The following is a 23623-nucleotide window of genomic DNA, read 5'->3' on the forward strand; positions in this document are numbered from 1 at the left end:
TGAAGTCCTTGTATGTATTAAAACTTCATTGATGTTTCTCTGGTGTCTGTAAATAAAGTCTTTATTTAAAAAAAAAACAACATGTAGGTTCAAGAAGTCTTTATAGAAATTAATAAAACTGGGAACAAACTTCTAATGGTGTTGAAATGAGTGATATATATATAAAGGGTTCATTACCAACCAGTTTTTGATTAACTTATTCATCAACACTTGAACTTTTCATGCATATTGTGGTTCTCTGATATCTTATGAAACTTTGTATGATTTGTATCTTTTAGGACTGTGTGGCTTGATTTTGTGATATCAGTGTATCCATTATTTTCATGCACTTGTAAGGTTGCATGTCTCTCAGGACTGTGGCTGGGCTTTCTGGCTCCCCAGTGGCACAGCATTATGTTTATGGACTTACAGTGCAGAAACTGGGTTTCGATACCCTTGAAAGGCAGAGAAAAGATAGCACATTGCGTAGCTTTATGCTTAACTACAGACAAATTTGGCTTTCTGACATCAGCATATTTGTAGAATCAAGTACAGTACACATGAAGTATGTTTTTATAAGTGTATGGCTTAGTTTTCTGACATCAATGTGTTTATGGAATCATGTATCTTTAAGAGACATATGCTTCTAAAGATTGTAACATGTGATTTGTTTCTCTGATGTATTTCTCTGTGTATACACATTTATGTGTGTGTGTGTGTGATATCTTGTGTAAAGCTTGCATGTGAGAACTTCAAGTATTTTTAAATCAAAGGGATGGTATTCTAGAACTTCTCATTACATAAAAAACTTTCAGTTTTTGTAAATGTAGTGTGGAGTAATTAATTGTACTCTTTATACATTTTATGAGTATTAAACAACAGTTACTTCTAAACTCATTGAACATATTTAAGACTTACTAACATATGCTGCAGAAATGCTGTGATTTATTTCAAAGTTCTACAAATATTTTGTAGTGTGGTTCTCTGATACAATTATATTTATAAAGTATGCTCACTAGAACGTTCCTTTTAAAGTGACTATTAGCTAGTTTTAACTTGTGCTAGTTCTTCCAAATTAAGATGCATAAGTGGCATGTTGATAAACAGTAAACAGATTGTTTGTTGGTAGTTGCCCAATTTTAGATTACTATCTGTAGTTTTTTTGTTGAGGCAGAAGTTATTTTAGCACCATTGGAGTGTGAGAAAAGAAATATTACTTGAGTGAAAACTTTTATTAACGTCATATGTACAAAGGTTCATCAGTTGAAGGGATTAGACCTGTTATAGTATTTCAGAAATACTGAGGAAATTCATTTGAAAGTTTGCTTGTTTGTTACAAAGCATACAGCTACTTAATGTTAAGTTACACCCCAGGTAAAATTTATGTTCAGTGGAAAATATTATATTATTTGTGTTTGTAAATTCAACCATATGACAATTAAATCATAGCCATTTTTTGTTCCTTAACAGTTTCAGTCCAAATACATTTCTATGCAAGCAATTTGATTGTGAATGTCTTCATGTTATGCACCTTATCATATAAGTAGGCTTATGTTATCACCTTCATATTGTATCATTAGTTTGTGATTAGCAATTGAAGTAATTGAGATTTATTGTGGTTTGTAGTCACACTTTCATACCATGTTTCCAAAAAGTTCCATTGAAACAACTATTAGGTGAGCAGTATAGCTCCCTGTATTATTCAAGTTTATTTATTATAGGTATACACTGAAACAATTATCAGGCAGGTAAGCAGCATGGTTCCCTGTATTCAATATTGTTCATTATAGATATACTCCAAAACAATTAGTAGTCGATTAGTAGCATGGCTCCCTGTATTCTTCAAGATTGTTCAGTATTCATGAGTTCTTTAGTGATTAAATTAAGCATTACTAATAATAAGTGTCATTTTAAACACATTCAGTGAGGTTGTTTTTCCAAACATGTTTATCCTGTGATTATAGGTCTATTCCCTATTCTATACAAGATGGCCATAAAGAAATGTTATACTTCAAGACATTTTACTCTAATGGATTTTTTAGCTAAGATGTCTTTTGGTTTCAGTCTTTAGTATTTTTTTTAGCTGTTGTTAATTATGTTTTCAGCAGTGTTTGGTCATTCTTGTAAACGTGTATTGTTCAGTTGTTTGTTTTTTTGAGTTTCGGGCAAAGCTACATGAGGGCTAGCTATCTGCACTAGCTGTCTCTAATTTAGCAGTGTAAGACTAGAGGGAAGGCAGCTAGTCATCACCACCCACTGCCAACTCTTGGGCTGCTCTTTTACCAACGAATAATGGGATTGACTGTCACATTATAATGCCCCCACAGCTGAAACAGCGAGCATATTTGGTACAATGAGGATTCGAACCTGCGATCCTCAGATTACGAGTCGAATGCCTTAACCCACCTGGCCATGCTGGGCCTATGTTCAGTTGTACTTGATATATTTCATTAAATGTAAAGTTTCTCTTTGAGCCACTCTGTAAGTAGTCATATCAGTAATAGATAAGCAGTATTCAAATTGACTCTTTGGAGCAAATTCTTTTCCACAACACTATAAACTTAAGGAGACTGTAACTGGTTTAACAAAGACAAATAAAAGTACAACAGCTATTTAACATACTGATTCAGCTTTACTTTCACTATATTTGCAGGTAATAAATCTGCAATTATAATCACAAGAAAAGAGAGTTAAAACCATTCCTAGTATATTAAGCAAATTTGGGAAGTCTGTTGGTAAAAATGAATTAGCTTAATAATGGTGATATACTATAATTTGTAAAAAATAAAAAAATGAATAAAAATAATAATAGAGAAGTGTTTATAAACATAAGTTGATTTTTGTGAATTTTATAATATTTGGATTTGTTTCATTCAAATTATCTGTAGTATTTCACATTCTTTGAAAATTATAAATTCAGTATTTACTAAATCCAATTTATTGCATTCTAGATATCAGATATAATTGGACATGCTGATGAGACAATATCAGCTAAAGATGCACTCCTTAACTGGGCCCAGCACACCACTGCCTATTATCCAGGGGTAAAGATTTTAGACTTTACTAATAGTTGGAAAGATGGTCTTGCTTTCAGTGCTATAATTCACAGAAACAGGTAACTTTTATTGAAATCTTTTGGTATTTATTGCTATAATATTATTTTGTTTATAATAGGTATGTAAATATTCTTCTATTATTCCTTAATTTCTTTTCTATAGTAAAGTAGTTTTTATTTCATTTCATATTCTTATTGTAATTTTTAAAATTCTTACTGGCATTATTTTGTTGCAGATTTTAAGCAAATAGATGTATAAAATGTTGCATTTTAAGTTCAGGAATATAAAAAAAATAATTTGCTTCAGTAAATTTGAACAACTGGTGTCAACAGATGCTGGTTTTTTGCTATTGTTTAAACAAACCAGAGATTGTGTATGTTATATTAAAATGCTTTTTGAGTTTTACAATGTTGTTACATTCCCATTTTACTGTTTATTGTAAGGTTGTCATGTCCAAAGACCACCACTCCTTGCATCAGACTTTTCATAATTTTTATAGTATGAGAATGCTGGCTTTCCAGTATCTGTTTCAATACTTCATTTATACAGAAATCCATAGGCAATACATACAGCATCTTGACTGGTATGTCTTCATGTGTACCAGCATAAATACACTATATCATTCTCCAGATGCTTGAAATATGCAACAGTTGTATGATAAGTATAACTGGAACCCTTATTTTGATGAATCCATACCATTTTGGTCCCATTCACAGGTGGAGATTGTTTTTCATTATGTTGTTTACTGTTGCCTGAGTCATGTGGATAGATTGCAAAAGTTCATGGATTCTCAAGTGTTAGAAGATGTGGCACACTGTGCTTACTATGGATAGGGTATGAGCAGGTCTGTTTTAGAGTCATTCTAGATCCCTAAGTTGATCCAAATTATTTTCTTTCATAATGTCATTAATCAAAAGGGATATCTCAACCTTGAAAATTCTAAATTCCTGCTCTGAATGTCTATTTAAGATCTTAGTGTACAAATATTTTGTGTAAAAAAGTGCTGTTATGTGCTTTTATCAAGAGCAACCAATTAAAGGTGGCATCACATTACCTATGAAATGCAAAAGAATTTCAGAATGTAGTTTCAATACATATATTCCACTGTGATCTTATTATTGCTGTGCTTGTCACATGAATTGCCTATCTAGAATCATTTTAATATAAATATTTCAAACTTGTATGGAAGAATACTGAATGGTATTTTTTATTTTAAGTTCAGACATTAGAATCACATATTAAATATTTCTTTATAAGTTTAACTGTTTTGCTGAGTTGAGTATAACTTCAGATGTCTATGCATAGCAGTAACAGCACTATCACTTCAACCAGTTTAGAAAAATCTGTTTAGATGCAAACACAGTGATAGAATTTTTGACAATTAGAAAGCTTTGTTCTTTGTTGGGCATTTTAGAGGTTTGTTCAAAGTTACGCAAGGGATATTTTTACTTATCCATCATTAATTTTTAACAGAGACTAGAAAGAAGGCACCAAGATCAATGGCACCAACCAACAACTTTTTGACTACTTTTGTTTGACTAAATTGTGGGATTTAACAATCACTCTTATAATGTGTCCATTACTTCCTCAGAATATGAAGTATGTTTTAGTAACAATGGAACGTGAATGATAAAACTTTAGATTTACATTCTGGATACACTAATTATTAAGTTAAGCAAAGTGACAATTATAGAAAATTCTCTCGTTCCATACAAGCATAGTAACAGCACTTTGGGGAATTAGGAAAGATCTATCTAGATAAAAACATGGTAACATCACATTGGTAGTTTTGAAAATCTACCTTGATACAAGCATAGTGAAAGCACTTTAGGGAAATAGGAGAGATCAATTTAGATATAACTACAATAGTATCACTTCACATTTTAAAAAGTTATAAATGACTTTGTTTAGTTGTATCATAAAAACAAACATTTACTACATCGAAGTACTTATCAATTTTTTTGTTTTTATGAATGTTAGACCTGATCTCATTGATTGGAAATCACTAAGAACAAATTCTCCTTGTAAAAACCTGGAACTAGCATTTTCGATAATGGAGAGGGAGTATGGAGTAACCAGACTTTTAGATCCAGAAGGTTGGTTGATGTAGTACTTTTTATAAAATTACTTGCTGGTATTTTATTTCCAAGTGTCCTTGAGTAATACTTGTAGGTAGTACCCAAGAGTTCTTTTTATTAACTTACTAATAAGGAGAGAAAAGTAAATGTTAATAATATGAAAAAGTATAACATTTCATGTTTTATTTCTTTCCTATTAAGTAAGACAACCATGTTTTACTCTTTTCAGTTGATAAAATGTAATTAGTATTGACTTAATAGAATCCTGGTGACCTTGTAGCTAACTGTCTTGAAACACAGCTGTAGTTAAAGAAATAGAAAGTATACCCTAGAAATTCTAGCTCTATATCAGTGGTTCTTAACCTGGGTTCAATCGAACCCCAGGGATTTGATGAGTCAGTCTCAGGGGTTTGGCGGAGGTCGAGACACACACACTGTGTGTGTATCCGTTTCGATCACCACACTCATATGATTCGTGACGTCATGTTCCACTTGGCCATCATTGGCTGTGGCTGATCACGTCATATCACTTGGCCTTAATATCTGTGCTGCAGGAACTTTGTGCACTAAGCAGTCGACTTGTGACTGTAGTAATCATGCATCATTTGTGATTTTTTTTTTAATCTTTCAATCTCTTCATACTAACTATGTCGAGCAAAAACAGAAAGTGGTCAGACGAATACATACAGTATGGATTCACGTGTGTAATGGAACATGACGGGAGTCAGCATCCTCAATGCATGATTTACAATGCCAAGTTGAGCAATTCTAGTCTAGCACTGGCAAAACTAAGAGAACACTCCCTAAAGCTGCATGGAGATGGGAAATACAAGAACACAATGCTTGCTGAATTCAAGGTAAAGAGAGCTAGGTTCGATGAAAAGGCTACTTTGCCTGTTCTTGGCTTTTTACCCATCGACAAATCGATCCTCACAGCATCGTACGAAGTTGAGTACTTGATCGTAAAGCAGAGCAAACAACACACCATTGGTGAAGCACTCGTAAAATCAGCTGTGTTGAAGATGTCGAGTATCATGCTGGGAAGAGCTGCTGAAAACAAGTTATTCCAAATTCCTCTTTCAAATAACACCATCAGCAGCAGAATAGATGACATGAGGGATGACATCTTGTCTCAAGTAGTTGCAGATCTGATTTCAAGCCGAGCAAAATTCAACCTTCAACTCGACGAGACCACCGACATTTCCAATCTAAGCCAGCCTGTTGTATTCATGCGCTATGTGAAGAACGACGAGAGAAAAGAAGATTTGTTAATTTTGTAAGCCTCTTACAACAACAATTAAAGCAGTCGACGTGAAAAGACTTGTGGATTACTTCTTCAGAGACAACGATCTTTTGTGGGATATGATTTCTGAAGTGTGTTTGGATGGAGCTCCAGCCATGCTGGGATGAAACTCTGGTTTTGGTGCGCTGGTGAGATTCGATGCACCACACATCATTGTAATGTACTGTGTTCTGCACAGGCATGCATTGGCAACAAAAACCTTGCCTTCAAAACTGGCAGAAGTATTAAAAATTGCAGTGGAATGTGTGAACTTTGTGCAAAATAGTGCCCTGAAGCACTCACTGCATCTTCAAATAACTGTGTAATGAAATGGGCTCTGAATTCGAGATACTTCTGTACTATTCTAACATTTGGTGGTTATCCTAGGGAAAGGTGCTGAATCATGTTTTTGCCATGCATGTGGTATTAGCCCTGTTTTTGCGAGAGCACCAACATTGTCATGCAGATTGCTTCGAAAAATCTGAGTTCATTCTCATTTTGGCATACATGGCCGATATCTTCAATACTCTCAATCATCTCAATCAACAGATGCAGGGTGGTGGAGTGAACATCATCAAAGCAGAAGAAAACCTAAAGGCTTTTCAAAAAAAAAGCTACCATTATGGAAACGATGAAGAGGGAATGATAACTTTGCAAACTTTCCCCTGCTGGATGACTGTGTAAGTAAGATCGAAGATGTGTCTGAAATTGGAGACATTTCTGTACCCGGGGAACTGAAGCAAGCAATTTCCATGCACTTAGATGAGCTCGCAAAGTCTCTTGACGGAAACTTCCCCGCTAGAGAGTCATATCCAGCATGGGTGAGACAGCCGTTCATGTTTAGTGTTGTGACAGCAGATGTCAATGATGAATACCTCGACAAAATCATTGAACTTCAGCAAAGCCAGGTTCAACAGCAACTTTTTAGAACAACAACGTTCTCAACGTTTTGGTGATACCAAATCATAGCGTACCCTCTTATTGCTAAGAAAGCCCTTGAGATACTCATACCGTTTTTTACAACGTATCTTTGCGAGGAATCCTTTTGGAGGATGGTAGACATAAAAACAAAGAAAAGGAACAGACTTTGTTGTGAGAATGATATGAAAGTGGCACTTGCCAAGGTGAAGCAGCGCATTTCTGAACTTGTTTCTGAAAGTCACATTGATTTGCAGTAAATATTTATTGAGTTATGTTTTTGTTTTTGTGTGAAATTCATGTTTTGTTGGTTTTGTTTTTTGAACACAGTGATATTGTGTGCAACTGATGTATGGTTCATTTTATGCACTAATAAAATATCTACTTATGTTTTGAATTTGAACAAATCATATCTTTCAATTATGAATGGCTCAGTGAATGCAAGTATGAAACTTCTGAGGTTCAGTACCTCCAACAAGGTTAAGAACCACTGCTCTATATGGTACAAGTTTCATTTCATAAGGTGTATAACTGATTAAAGTTTTTCAATACTCAGTTGTGTTAGATCATGCTGTAATTTTCTAGCCCTTTAAGATGTTCAAAACATTTTTATTACACAGAATGGTAATTGAAATTACAGGTTTTGCAAAAATGTGCTGGTAAAGTAAGGGAGGACTAGCTTGGAGTAATGTTACTCTAAAATATGTCTTAGACTCTCTATAGCCATCATTGAAATGTACTTACTGTTAAAGCTTGTTTACTTCCTAAGTACTATAGTATATGTGCCTACAAGGTTTTGAGCATAGCCTTTATCAGGAAGAGGATGTCGCTATCTACACAAACTTAACAGGCAATGGTATTACTAGTTTTGCATGATATTGATTTCTCCAAGTCTTACAGAATGAAATGTTGTATCTGTTTGCATGTGACATTTTATTTTACATGTTTCATCTAGAAAAAAGAATACAATATTGCTTAATTTGAAAGTGTTTTTAACTCATTTTTATTTCTATAAACAGATAAATATTTACTAAATGAAATATAATAAAATATGGGAGAAGTATTTTTATGGAAAATATTTCATGTTAATGAATACAAACAATAAATCTAATTTAACTGCAAAGCATGAAAATGAAACAAGTGGTTAAAAATTTAAAATACCTTTTGTTTGCTATTATTGTCAAAATCTTTTTTTCTGTGAATTTTAGAGAAAATAAGTATAATTAGACATTTTCTTACAATACATTTTTTTTAGTTTTGTTTCTTAAATTGAGAGTTAAACATTTTGATACTTTACCCAAGTTAATGGCTTCTCTAGTATGATTAAATTTATCTAGATATGAGTGACATATCCTGAGAATGTGATGATAGTGTGCCTTAAACATCCATTGAGACTGATATGTATGCCTGTAAAATTAAATCGTAAATTACTACTTATTAGAAGATTAGATGCAGAATTACTAAATAATATTTTTTTGAAGGAATTATTTATAACTCTGAGGAGAATGTTAATAGTTTCTTAGCAACCTAGATGGTACCTACTTTGAGTAGCTAAGTCACTTAAGCCTTTAAAGAACTTTCTAAATCTAAGGTGATCAGCAGGTTCTATTTTCTCTTCGTTTTTAAAAGAAGACTAGCACATTGAAAATAATTCAAGGCTGAAGAGTGATTTTATTATTTTAGCAAAACATTTCATAATGGTGCTGTAATTTGCTGGCAATTTGTGTGCCCAAACCATCAGAACAATGGAATAAATATATATTTTTTTTTATTTAAGGAATGTGTTTTTACATTTAGGATTAAGTGTGGATAAGTTATTTCTTGGTTAATAAATAAATATACAAGTAAAAGCTATTAGTATGGAGCCTCAAAGGAACAAATGTCTGTTTTAATTTACCTTTTGATTCAATATATTTACATTGAAGATAGCAAGGACTCCTATGTGACCCTTTAATCTTTGAATAAGGGTTGTGTATGTGTGTGTATCAAACTAATAGTGATTCAGTTGTGTTTATAAATATTTGATTCAAAGCATTTTACATCTTATCAACAGGGAGTATGCTGTGTTTTTGTTGTTGGTTTGGCAAGTGGGTATTTCAGGACCAGTGAATGTGATGATATATTAAACATTGCATGTAACTTTCCAGTTAATGAAATGACTCAGTTTATGACAAAGTTCTCTTTTGTATGGAGGCTATTTTTGTTGTTGACCCAATAAAATGTAACATGTGAAACATATGTGCTTTAAAAATACTGTGTACTATAATATGATATGTCACTTGTTATCATCACTGTTGATACAAGCTGATTATTTCTGGGATATCTCATTTGTTAACACCACTGTGTGTACAAGCTGACCATTTTTGGAATATTTCATTTGTTGCTACAAATGTATGCAAAAATTGACCATTATGTGAATATCTCACTCATTGCTACCACTGTGGATACAAACTGACCATTTCTGGAATATTTCATTTGTTGCTACCACTGTGGATATTACTGTTACTGTTTGTAACAAACACCATATGACTAACTTATTTATGAATGAGATTGTTTTAAAATATAATATGTACATTTGTTTTGAATTTTTTAAGGATGTTTGTACATAGTCTACTTAAAAAAAATTAATAATGCTTATTTGTGTTTGGTAGAATACACATGAAAGGCTTATGTATATGAAAAAATGTACCAGTTTTTTATATATTTTTAAAATCAATCACAATCAATATATTTTCATGAAATGGTATATTTGCTACTAGCATAGAATTTTTGTGATAGTATTTGGCAATAGAACATAAATAACAATGTGGAGTTCTGCATCTTGTATCTAGTCTAAGGCCTCACTTGAACTTAGACCAGAATTTCACATAACCATTTCAGAAAGTTTGAGGTTTCTAAAGTAGATGCAACATTTTTATATCTTAAATTCTGTCTTTTATTATGCTTCTAAATAATCTTGTTTTAAGTTTTTTTCTAGAAATGTTACTGAAGTATCTTTTATCTTCCAGATGTCGATACTCATGAACCAGATGAGAAATCTCTAATCACATACATCTCTCTCTCTACAATGTGTTTCCTGAAATTCCAGCCTATCACCCACTTGCTGATGATGTATGTTTTTTTTTTTAAATGTGTCTTTACATTACTTCTTGTATAAAACGTTTACATGCTGGAATGAATTTGAATTGTTACATTGTTGAAATTTCAGTTACACAGTTTCACAGTATTTACTAATTTTGATCAGTCAACATAGTGATGCAATTGCTGAATTAGTTGAAAGGTGTTAGAATTGAAAAAAAAAATCCAGCTTAAATATCTATGGTTGAGTACTGGAATTAACAAATAATTATTCATTGTTTCACAGGAAAAAGCAGAAAAAACTGGACGAATACAGAGAACAGGCTAGCATATTATACCTTTGGATGCAGAAAATAATAATGACTCTACAAGATCGAACCTTTAAAAATACTCTAGTAGAGATGAAAGTAGGTATATGAAACAGAACCTACTCATCCAACCATATTTAGAAGAAATTAATAACTGATTAGTTCAGAAAAAAATCATTGTTACCACTTTGCTTTTGAAAAAAGAAATTTTATTTGAATTGTTGTTTTGTGATACCATTGTTAGTTTAAATAAATATGCACACATATCTGTTTACATTTCAGTGATTTGTAGGTAATTATAGTGTTAGATAAATTATATCTTTCAGCTGGATTAATTCCAGGACTATTAACTGTCACTGGAAAGTTATTGTAAGGTTAATGTGATTAGAACTGTTAATAATTGTATTTGCCTGATCCATAGGCTCTACTAGCAGAATGTAATAGATTCAGAGCAGAAGATATCCCACCAAAACTTCATGTTAAACAGAAAATCTCCAATCTACATAGAGAGCTGCAGGTAAAGAGCACTTCAGATTAATTAACATTATTGAATAAAATTGTCAGTCTAATTTATGAAGCTCAGGTAGTTATAATGATCAAACCTTTCTTGTAATTCACTTCAGGCCACTTTAAGTTCCTAAGTTCAGTAAGGTAGTCATTACACTGCACGTAATTCAGTATGGTAATGTGATTAGCACACTGCAAGTAGTTCAGTTTGTTAATGTGGTCAACACATCACAAGTAGTTTAGTTCAGTAACATGGTCAGCACATCACAAGTAGTTTAGTTCAGTAACATGGTCAGCACATCACAAGTAGTTCAGTTTGGTCACATGATCAGCACAGCACATATAGTTCCATTTACTTGATGTTGACTGATACTATGAGTCAAAACATTTTAATAATTAAAATTAGACCCTGCCTGCTTTAAAAGTTGTTTTTATTGTGGTTTTAATTAATATTTTATTATGTTCAATGACTTCCTCACTAAACAATAATCCAAGTTTGTGATCCTAGAATTTGTAATCAGATAGTGCTTAACATTTGCTTATACATTTTTAAAAGATTCTTAAGTACTGGTATAACATTAAGTTTTAAGACTTCTTTTCCTTCTTACAGCAACTCTTTCAAGAAGAAAGTTCTTTATATATAGAATCAGGATTGAAAATTGATACGATTGAAAGTAATTGGAATCAACTTATGACAGCACTTCAAGACAAAGAACAGGCAATTCACAATGAAATTAGCAGGTACATTTTGCAATATTTATTGAATATAAAACAAAAAAGTTATAGAAGGTACATGTTTTCTAAGAGTTACTTGATATAAAATAAGTTCTAGTAGGTGTAATAGGTATATGTATTTTGTAAGCTGTAAAAAGTATAAAGCAGGTTGTAATAGGTTTATATTTTGTAAATTGTACTTGACTATAAAGCAGGATGTAACAGATATATATGCTTTGTAATTCGTATTGAGTTTGAAGCAGGTAGTAGCGGGTACATGTGTTTTGTAAGCTGTACTGGGTATAAAGTGGGTCATAGTGCAGTTACATGTGATTTTGTAAGCCGTAATGAATATAAAAGAGATTATATCAGGCTCGTGTGTTTTGTAATCTGTAATGACTATAAAGGAGGTTGTAACAGGTGCATGTGTTTTGTAAGCTGCACTAGATATAAAGTAGGTCATAGTGCAGATACATGTGTTTTATAAGCTGTATTTGGTATAAAGCAGGTGTAGCAGATTCAAGCGTTTTGTAAGCTGTATTGGGTATAAAACAGGTTGTAGTAGGTACATGTGTTTTGCAAGCTGTACTGGTTATAAAGCAAGTTGTAAGAAGTAAAACTGTTTTGTAAAGTGTAATCAGCAAATTGAAGCAGGTATGTGTATTCTGTAAGTTGGACTAGGTAACATAGAATGAATTTCTATAATGTTAAAGTATTCAGTGTAGATAGAAACCCAAACAAAAGAAACAGTTTAGAAACATCAATAATCCAAATTATATTTCTATTAAATTGATTACATTAAAAACACAAGGAGCTAGTGTTATCATAAATGTAGCTATTTGAATAGATATATTTGTACTTGGAATGTCATACGTGATCATGTTTCAGTGTTAGAGACAATCAGTTGTTCTGAAATAAATATATTATCCCACAGACATTTGTTTGAAAACTTTCCATAAGTTTTAAGCAATGTACAGAATAGTTTTCAGTTAGCTTATATATTTGATAAATCACTATTTGCTATGAAAACAAGGACAAGCATGATAATTGGTTAGTATGTTTGACCATGGATCTGTGAGTCCATCTATTGGAATCCTTTAACTACAAAAAGATAGAGTGATAGTCAAATCTCATTGTTCCTTTGGGTAAGAGTAACACAAGAGTTGACAGTAGGTGCTGTTGACTGTCTTTCTAGTTTATCAGTTTAGATCAAACTTAGGGATGGCTGGTGCAGATTGCTCTTCAAAAACTGCAAAAGATGAAAAGACTATTATTTGAAGGGAAATAAATTATTGTAAGGAAATTCACTGATTATGTTTGAGAAATAAAATAAAATGAAATTTAATTACATAACTTACTTACACCCTCATTCATAAAAAGAAACTTTATCTAGAGCAGTTTGAAGATTAGATTGAATCTTATCATTTCAAATTATACACTAATCATTTAGTAGAGTAAACAGCTGAAATTTGATTATTTTGCAGGATAAGTGACAGGAAACTAAGTCAAAGTTTTTTATATAAACCAGCTATCTATTTCTTTTCAGATTAGAAAAACTTCAAAAACTTGCTGAAAAGCTTCACAGAGAAACTAAGCAGTGTGACAAAAACCTAGATGATATAGACAAAAGAGTAGCTGAGGTAAGTGCCTCTGACAACTCAGAACTTCAGTGTGCTTGTTTTTATTTTGGTGGAGAAACGTAAGGGATGTAGACAAGAGATTAGTTCAAGTAAAGATTCACAATTCATTGTTGCACTTGCTTGTACTTATCATTAAGAGTTTGCAAAATGGTTTTAAAATTATCCAATCATTAATTTAAAGGATTGAAAACAATTATTTAAGTAAAACAATACACTGAAGGATTGTCTGTGGGGGAATCATTGAACATCATTTAGATAAATTTTAGATAACTTATTATTAAAGTGACTGATAGTTTAAAAGTGCTTAAGGAGTTTTTAATTATTTAGAGCCCTCTGGAAGCAGTAATAAACTTAATTATTTACAGTGTTAGAATTTAGGTTTCAAATCCGACAATGAACAGAATGAAGATAGCCAACAACAAACCAAATAAACCGTTATGTAGTTAAATGATTCTTAGGAATTACTTTTCCAACATTGAATCAGATAATCTTTCAAATGTTTTGTTTGTCTTACAGGAGGAGAAACGAGTGCATCACCTTCATCCCACAGATGCTCTTTACATCTGTGACCAGATAGAGGCAGAGTTGAAAGCCTTAGAGAAAAACATCCAAACGATCTTTCAAGATGCAGAGTCACTTCGACATGAGGGATATCATCAAACCCAAGAACTATACAAAAGGTAAACACTTATTCCTGGCTTTATTAGTTATTAAGTTAGAAGTTTCTTAAGCATTGGTCTCAAAATATATACATTGCTGGCCAAAATCTTAAGGCTAATAAATATAAAGAAAAAATATGCATTTTGCATTGTTAGAATCAACCACTTATTTGAGTAGAGCTTCGAAAGATGAAAATAGGAAAAGGGAAAATAACAATAAAAACCTTTTTTAGCATTTAATAGGGAAAAGGAGAACACTATGAAATCAGCCTAAATACTAGCTGGTCAAAAGTTTAAGACCATACTGAAACGAAGCATTAATTGGTAAATACATAACGGAATTTAGTCATTTGTGTTCAAGCATTAGCGTTGTCAACATCTCCCACTGGCATCTCCTGTGTTACATTGGGTAAAAACATGGCAAAGGCTAAAAAGTTGACAGAGTTTGAACGTGGCAGAATTGTCAAGCTGCAAAAGCAAGGTCTCTCTCAATGTGCCATTGCTGGTGAGATTGGCCATAGTAAAACTGCTGTTGCAAATTTCTTAAAAGACCCTGAGGGATACGGAATGAGAATTTCAAATGGTCGGCCTAAGAAAATTTCGCCAGTGTTGAGCAGGAGGATTTGACAGGTTGTCTGGCAAGACACCAGCCGATCGTTGAACCAGATTAAGCCCTTACAGATGCAGAATGCAGCTCAAGAACAATAAGACGTCATCTGCGAGAGAAAATCTTTAAAAATCGTAAACGTCTTCAAAGCCCACACCACAAAACAGCTCAGTTAAATTTTGCTGAGAAGCACCAAACATGGGATGTAGAAAAGTGGAAGAAGATTTTGTTCTCTGACAAGAAAAAATTTAACTTGGATGGTCCAGATGGCTTCCAATGTTGCTGGCACAATAAGGATATTCCACCAGAGACATTTTCTACATGACACAGTGGATGAGGTTCCATCATGATCTGGGGTGTTTTCTCCTTCCATGGAACCATAGAGCTTCAGGTTATACAGGGGCATCAAACAGCAGCTGGCTACAGTGACATGTTGGAGAGAGCATCCTTATTGACTGGAGGCCCTCTCTTGTATGAAAATGACGGGATCTTTCAGCAGGACAATGCTGCAATCCACAATGCCTGCAGGACAAAGGACTTTTTCATGGCAAATAATGTGATTCTTTTGGATTATCCAGCGTGTTTGCCTGAACTGAACCCCATTGAAAATGTTTGGGGGTGGATGGCAAGGGAAGTCTATAGAAATAGACGTCAATTCCAAACAGTGCATGATCCTCGTAAAGTCATCTTCACCATTTGGAATAACATTCCAGCCAGCCTTCTGCAAATGCTTATATCGACCATGCCAAAGCAAATGTTTGCAGTTATTTGCAATGATGTCCATGCAACTCACTACTAAGACCTCTTGTTGAGCATTTCCTACCCTGTTTTGGACTTCTTTTTGGTATGGTCTTAAACTTTAGACCAGCTAGTATTTATGATAATTTCATAGTGTTCACATTTTCTCTATTAAATGCTAAAAAAGTTTTTATTTTTATTTTCCCTTTTCTTATTGTCATCTTTTGAAGCTCTACTCAAATAAGTGGTTGAGTTTAAGAGCACAAAATGCATATTTTTTCTTTATGTTCATTGGCCTTAAGATTTTGGCTAACAGGGTATATCTATTTCAACATGGCTTACAAAGATCCTTGAAATTCTGGAAAGTCAAAGAAAATTAACCATTAAAAATTTCAGTACTGGAAATTCTTGAAATAGATGTTCTTAAATTTTGGTTTTGATATTTGAATTTCAACAAATAAATACTCCAAAAAATAATTGGCCTGGTTAAAAATAATTTAACATAAAAAGTTGGGATTTTGTTGTTGGGTTAATTTTGCTTTTTTTTATACTGATTGATGAGTAAAAATGTCAGGAAAGTTTAATTTTAATTCTTTATGGTAGGATTTGTTTGAAAATTTGAGACAAGGTCCTGAAAAAGCCCTAGAAGTTTCTTTTATGAAATGTGTATGAAGTTTTAATAATAAGATTTTATTATAAAATGGTTATTATTTGGTTTTATCACTAGGGTGCAAGATATCCATCAGAGATGGGTTAGTATCCGATTGAGTTTTACATCTAGACTCCTGAACCCTCTATCAAGTAGGACTTTCAAGACTGAAAAACATAAGATGACAAAACAACATTATATTGAGTCTGAGAAACATCTAGTTGACACAGATGAGGCTTTCAGATTTTTACAAGAATGTTTGGACTGGGTGAATGGAAAATTGGTAAGTGTTTATTATAAACAACTAAAAGTATATTAAATGTAAACTGTACTTTCAAATTTTTACCCAAGAAACAAAAAAAAAAAGAGTAAAAATTTGTGTTGAGAACATTATTTAAAATAATTGCTCAGTAAATAATATGCTTGTTTCCAGAAATTCCTTTATACTGCAGAATATGGGAGTGACCTTCCAAATGTGAAAATTTTGTTAGAAAATCACAGGACTGAACATCAGACAATTGACCAGTTCCACAAGAACATTGACCAATGTGGAAGAAAAAAGGTAGGGTTATGTTAACTTGAATTATGAGGTGAATTAAAAATCATCCTAGCTTTAATATATAACATCATTGTAATTTTAACATTATATTAACTAACTGTTGTTATTTTATGAGTAACATTAATTCACATTATTGCAGTTTCATGCTGTAATAGCTAATGTAATTGTAAATTTTATATAGTAATAACTAAAATTACTGTCATTTTACCAATTAAATTATTGCCAAATTAGAGGTTTTATTGATTAATATCAATAAAAATGTACTGACGTTAACCACATTATGTTAGAGCAATGTTACAGATCCCAAGTTTCCCTTGAAACTACTTCCACCATTCTTTATAATAGTTTATGACTGCCTATCACACCAATTTTCAGTATAACAAACTTCTGTGATGGATGGTGAGATTATTCTCAGACAATGCATCTTGATAAACTTTAAATAGACAATCCCCTTCACATAAACATCAACTTTAGCACAGTCCAATGGACTTTATTAAAGGACTTGATGGATGTGTTGCTAAATAGGATTATTATGATTCTAGTTCCTTCAGCCATCTTTCACATAAGAACATTTATAAATTTCTTGTTGTAGCTGGAAGCTTGAAAGTTTTTTTATTTGAGTGTCAGTCTCAAATATTTGGTTGTTATTTTGTTAACAATACCAGGAAACATGTCTAGCTTCATTGCAGTAACTTTATGGATCAGAAGACTGTTTATGTTGTAACCATAATTTACTGACACTTTATAGTTAAGGTCATTGCTTTAGATTCAGTTAGGGAGTGATTTCAGACCGAGCTTTTGGCAGAGAAAGGTACATGCTACTAATTAGCTTGAATTTCAAAGATCTAAGAAAGAAAAAGTAATGTATAATATCTACTCTGAAAGAAAATTTCCAAAATATAAGCAATATGTGAGAACACTAAACAGTAAACATTGGTTTTGAGAGTATGTAACTTTTGCTTTAAGTTAGTTGTAAGTAACATAACCTTATTTGTAATTTGTTTTTCTTTTTAACATGAATTGTAATAAACTTTGAGAAAAATGTCTAAGATCAGAGAGGACACCAGGGTTTTTCAGAACTATTGCAAGAGGCCTTATTTTTAAGCAATAGAGAACCCATGAATATTGAAAAAAAATGGAATCATATGATTAGAAAAGCTTACTTGGTCAAGACTATTTGATTTCTTATCAAGATGAGTTTCAGACAACATAGAAACATTATGCATTTAGTATTTGTTTATTGATCCAAAACCATGAATTTCTGTAAGCCCTTATGAAGCACTCTCTAAGGTTTACTGCACAAAAAGTCATAAAATTCTGTGGCAGATCATATTAATTTCTGCAGCATTAGCTCAGTCATGTATTCCTTGCTTTCAAATAATATTACTTATTATTCATAACCCATAAATAGTCTGCATTTTACCATTTAATATGATACTAAATAAATTAATAGTTTTGTAACAAAACATTATCAAATTAAAATTTACAAACTAGTCTTTAAAACTTTGTTCAGTTTTAACTAACAGAGTTTGAATGTTAAATTTACGTGTCCCCTTTAACATAGCACTACTTTAGTGGCAGCTTCAGTACAATTTAAATCCTTTAACATTTGTACTATTAAGTTTTTTTCCTGTCATTCTCGTAATTCTTGACTCCAATTTCCTTCTGATTTACATACTTGCTGAGATCTGTAGCAAATGATGTTAACCTGAGATTGTGGTACAAGAAAGAAAGAACTCAGAGAGAAAGTTTCTTTAACAGGAGAGTAACAGTTAGTGAAGTCTTTATATATATATTGGTCAGATACCAAATTGCTAACCCTATCTTGAATTGATGTATAGACTATTTTGATCAAATTTAACAAGTAGTTAAAAATTATAATCCATTATATTGCAACTAAGTTTGGTCTGACATAGTCTTGTGGGGTTCTTATGTGTGGATTAGTAGAACTATTGGATTAATATTATTAACATCATTGGGGTGTTCTCAACTCAGTAATATAACCTATAAAATTCTTAAATATTCAGAACACTTGTTAGCACCTTATTAATGGAATGTTATTATAACAATGATAGGTCATCTTTTAAAAATTGTGATGTTACCTTCATCCTTTAAATGGGAATATGAAGAGTCAGGAAACAACAATTTTGCATATTATTCTTATTACCTAGAACAATATTAGTTCCCCATAATTTTGTTTAAATGGACTTAGCTCACTGGGTAGGCAGTTTCAGAAAATAAATGATAAGTATTTTTAATATGTTTGTAGGACCCAAAAAGCAAGAAAAGGTGAATTGTATTCATATTAAATGATATTACATGAGACAGGAGGTGCTGGTTGTCTAAAGATGATGAACATTTTAAGTAATATGACATAATAGGCCCTCTTTGACTCACTGGCAAATATGCAGGCTTATGTTGCTTAAAATCTCATTTCAGTAGTCAAGTTGACACAGCACAGATAGCCCAATGTGTAGCTTTGGTCTTAACAACAACCAAAACAAAATCACATGATATTTGTGGATGGTATATTATCACTTTTTGAATTTCATAAATTACAGGAATAAATAAGCTAAAATTGAAGAAATACTTAAATAAATATACAACCTCACATTTTTAACTTCCGTTTCACCACTGTAACTGAACTGGGGCTATTGTGTTTTAATGCAATGTATCACAAGGTAGATTGAGCTACAAGTAAACTGGGAACAAATAAAACACAATACAATATTGTTTCTGAAAAGGTAAATATGGCAGTTTCTACATTTTTAAACTTTTTACAGTCAGTAGTTGTTTCCACACTTTATCTTGTTTTCATGGAAAACCCTGCAATGCAGATTGATGAAAGAATGTTGTTTGTCACCTATTCCAGATCTAGAGGCTCAGTAGAAGCTTGTTACACAGTGGTCAGTGATTTTGGTATACACAAGATAATTTTTTTTTGTTATTTTCTGATCTTAAAAAAACAACAACTCTATATACTTAAAATATTTAATTTTGAGGGGAAGTATTCACATTCATATTTAGATATTAAAAGATAGATTAAGAAAAATCTAACAAATATAATATGTAAGTATTAATTTGTTGCTGGCTATTTGTAATGTTCATTTAGAAAATGGATTCCCAGCAAATTTTGAGTAATATGACATTTGCAAGTTGTGCATATTACATATAAATTGTACTGAGAAATGTGCCTAGAAAAGAAACTATCACAATCATAGTTTTATAAGTTGTGTTGAGTAACATATAAAAAGAGAAAAAGAAAATGTAACATTATGAATGAAATTTTATATGTTACGTTAGATAATATTTAGTAGGAAACCAGCATCATTGTATGTTATTTTTGAGTATCTACAATCATTTTATTTTGTACAAGATCACGTCTTACTGTTAGAACATTGTACTAAAATAAGTCAGTTATTCCACAAACAGCAGTTTAAAAATACTGCACAGCACCATTATAGCCTCATGTTTGTCATAAAGATTTCATATATTCTGTTTATTAGTTTGATTAACAAAGAAGTTAATACCACTATGACAGCTGGTAGCCATTGAGTAAACCTCTGCTGACTAACATTTAGTTAAAAACATGCTATTCATATTAACCATCTAACATTGGGAAAGATCGTATTGACTTATTTAGTGTGGTGTAATTTGAATGTAACTTCTCATTCTCATGGGAACCATGTAAAGCAAGTTAACATTTCTCAATCCCTTTGTCACAATCCAAATTTTGGTTGTAAGGATGTTTTAAATGGTTAGAAACAGACTTTTATAATAGATAATAGCTTATTGTGAGTTAGTCAGTATTTAGTAAGCCAGATGTTTTTTGCACTAAAACTGCTTACTAGGTCATGACTCAGTCATGTAGCTTGATTACCATTCTATACATTTCCGACTTGTTAAAAAAGTCTTATATAACTTATATGCAACGGAGGTTTAAGAGTGACTAGTTTTATTTTGTTTTGTAAAGTCATTCTTATAGTTATTTCATTTGCATGAAATACTTAAAAAAAGCATATTAAATGTTTTAGTATTTACATAAATAAACTTTATGAGGCAGCTTGATTGGATAATGAAAAAAAACAACAACAACATTGCCCAGTCAGATCTCTCCAAAACTTTTTATTTTCTTAAAAGTGGGTTTCTTGTTATCAAGCTTTAGTTTTTACCCATTATAAATCTTTTGATCTCTGGCTAATTGTTAGTTTTCCAGAAAGTGTGCTATCTGTGGCTGATTACAAAAGTATGAAGATATATTTCTGAATGAATAAAACTGTCAGATTTGATTTACAGTACTGTATAGTTTATTTATAGACTAGATTTACATTATACTGCATGAAAAGTTAAACAATTTATAAATATGTATTTCATGGTGAAGTTTGCTGAGACTGACAACTGGCATGAAACTAAGTTGAGTTTTAGTTGTGGAAATTCAGCCTGCTTCATGTTACTTGCATGTATGTAGTTTTTTATTTTTTTTGAAACCTTTTTTATCTTTAGAACCAGTTCAAAGGTGATGAACAAGACTTTTATTGTAGACTGTTTACTAAACTAGAAAAGAGCTACACAGAACTTGTTGTAAGTATTGTGTTACATAAATCTTGGCTTCATAGAGTTCCTAAAATTTAGACTCCATTTTTGATTTTAAAAATTTGTAGCAAATACACTTTAGTGAAATCAGCAAAAAACCTAATGCCACTTTTAGAAGGTGGGCTTTTCCTCTTTGTGGATAAACCTCTGAGGAAGAAGGTCTACTATTTGAAAGACTTGGATTATTGGGTTGCATGTTTATGATTTATCTAATATGTTTTTATTCTGTATGATCTCTTCTTAGTTAAATATGAGAGAATTGTAATTCTATATGTTTATAACAAGATGAAAGATTCTATGTTTATTAACTTCCACTAAAAGTTGCTCTGTATTTAGACATTTTTGCTATACTGTTATGATAATGTAATTTCTTTGTAGGTATTATTTATCTCATTTCTGATGGAGTTGGTAATATTATTCCTTTTTTGTCGTTGTTTTTCATTCTAAAATGTGATGATAATATGTTTAGGTATTGTTATGAAAATTGTTGGATATCATTATATGCATATGAATATTGTTCTTAGATTCTGAAAAATGTGATGATATTAATATCTATTACTATTAGAATACGATGGATATCACATTTTTACCATGTATTCCTGTTAGATACACTTTTATCCAGAAGGTGTAATGAAATGTCAAAGCAGTTGTATTACAATTTAATCCCCTTCTTCGTATTATCCAACAAATTTAGTATGTTTCAAGGTGATTGCTAACAACATAGGCGTCCCGACACTTTCTACAACTAAGTTCCAAACAACTCCACCTGACCAAGAGTTTTTATAGTTTTAAGCTGTATGATCTTATGGAGAGTGTTAGTTTGAAACTTCATTCTTCTTTCAATAAAATTAAGAAAACTTGGAAATTGTTCAACCTGCCATTTATTTTCAAGAGTTTTGTGGTGTGTTGAAAATAAATGACAGGTTGAACAATTTCCAAGTTTTCTTATTTTTATTGAAAGAAGAATGACGTTTCAAGCTAACACTCTTCATAAGATCATACAGCTTAATGGTGTCTTGAATGTCATGTTCTACCATAAACTTCAGTATGACTTCTGTATAGGCAGTGTGCTACAGGTTTAGTAACTTACACCACCTGATCAGGACTTTTGTGGTGCTTTATATGTAAAATGGCTCGTTTTGTTGATAAAATGTTTTACATTGTAGATATTACTAATGTATCACTGTAAATGTTATCCAGAATGTTGCATTATATTGTTAGGGTTCTGCTGCAAAATTTCAAGATATTTTACTAGTGATCCACTATAGGTGTATCCAATAGTTAGTATTATATAGCTGGTATTATGAAATATTTCACATTATATTAATGGTTTTTCACTACAGGTGTTACCCAACATTTTATTATTGTGCTGATATTTTACTATAGGTGTTGTCAAATAAACGACTGACAAACCTGGAAACATTGTTAGACTTTATTCAGTCTGCAACAATTGAGATAGCATGGATTAACAGAATAGAGGAGGTGGAAGTCACTCGAGATTGGAGTTCCAAAACACTGAATATTGTTGAGTTAGAGAAATACCAAGAAGTAAGTATATCACAACTTTAAAGTTTCTTCACATCAGAGTTATAATCAAATATCTGTTTTTGTATAAGTAATTCCACTTATACCATTGAATATTATTTACTTGTAGTTTTATGTTGGTGTAGTGAGATTCTTATTAATTTGATGGATACATTGTTAGCTGTTTAGTTAAAATTAGCTTAGATTTAATGTCATTATGGTAATAATACAGTCACTGATAATTCATTAGTCATCACAATTTTTATATAGGTAAAATGAAATAAAAATATGCTGTTTTTAGGTAACTGATATAAGTAGAAGCTTAAACCCTGAAAATAAGCAATGCTAAAAATATTTCTATATGTTTTTATGTAAAAAAAATGTTGGATAAAATTTAATGAAGGCTTGAATTATGTAGACATTTTCAAATATAGTAAAACTTGAAATATTGTTTATAGACTTTGATTTCTGATCTTGAAAAAAGGGAAATTCAGTTTAATGTAGTCACAGACAAAGGACAAAGCCTAAAGCTCCAGAAACATCCTGCTGTAGAATGTATCGAGGTAAGTTTATTTGTTTTTAAACAAAAAGAACAACATAATGATTTATATGTATTGTGCCCATCACAGGTAAAAATAACCTGATTTTCTAATTATGATCGCATCCATTAAAAGGAAATTAACATTATATAAACAGTTTAAAGCTGTTTTGCCTGGTTTATCATATATAAATTT

At 31.7% G+C, this 23623-nt stretch overlaps 1 protein-coding gene across 1 annotated transcript in view; it reads left to right on the forward strand.

Moving 5' to 3' along the window:
• The window catches only part of LOC143235496 (microtubule-actin cross-linking factor 1-like), a 217653-nt gene that overhangs the window by 84457 nt on the left and 109573 nt on the right, over positions 1-23623 (forward strand). The window contains 14 exon segments of the mRNA XM_076473705.1: positions 2931-3094; positions 5016-5131; positions 10322-10366; positions 10369-10424; positions 10685-10798; positions 11121-11216; positions 11817-11947; positions 13467-13560; positions 14077-14240; positions 16292-16496; positions 16647-16775; positions 21276-21353; positions 22752-22913; positions 23348-23452. Of these exon segments, the coding sequence (XP_076329820.1) occupies positions 2931-3094; positions 5016-5131; positions 10322-10366; positions 10369-10424; positions 10685-10798; positions 11121-11216; positions 11817-11947; positions 13467-13560; positions 14077-14240; positions 16292-16496; positions 16647-16775; positions 21276-21353; positions 22752-22913; positions 23348-23452 (1659 nt within the window).

The sequence above is a fragment of the Tachypleus tridentatus genome, chromosome 12 (genome assembly GCF_004210375.1).
Source record: "Tachypleus tridentatus isolate NWPU-2018 chromosome 12, ASM421037v1, whole genome shotgun sequence".
NCBI lineage: Eukaryota > Metazoa > Arthropoda > Merostomata > Xiphosura > Limulidae > Tachypleus > Tachypleus tridentatus.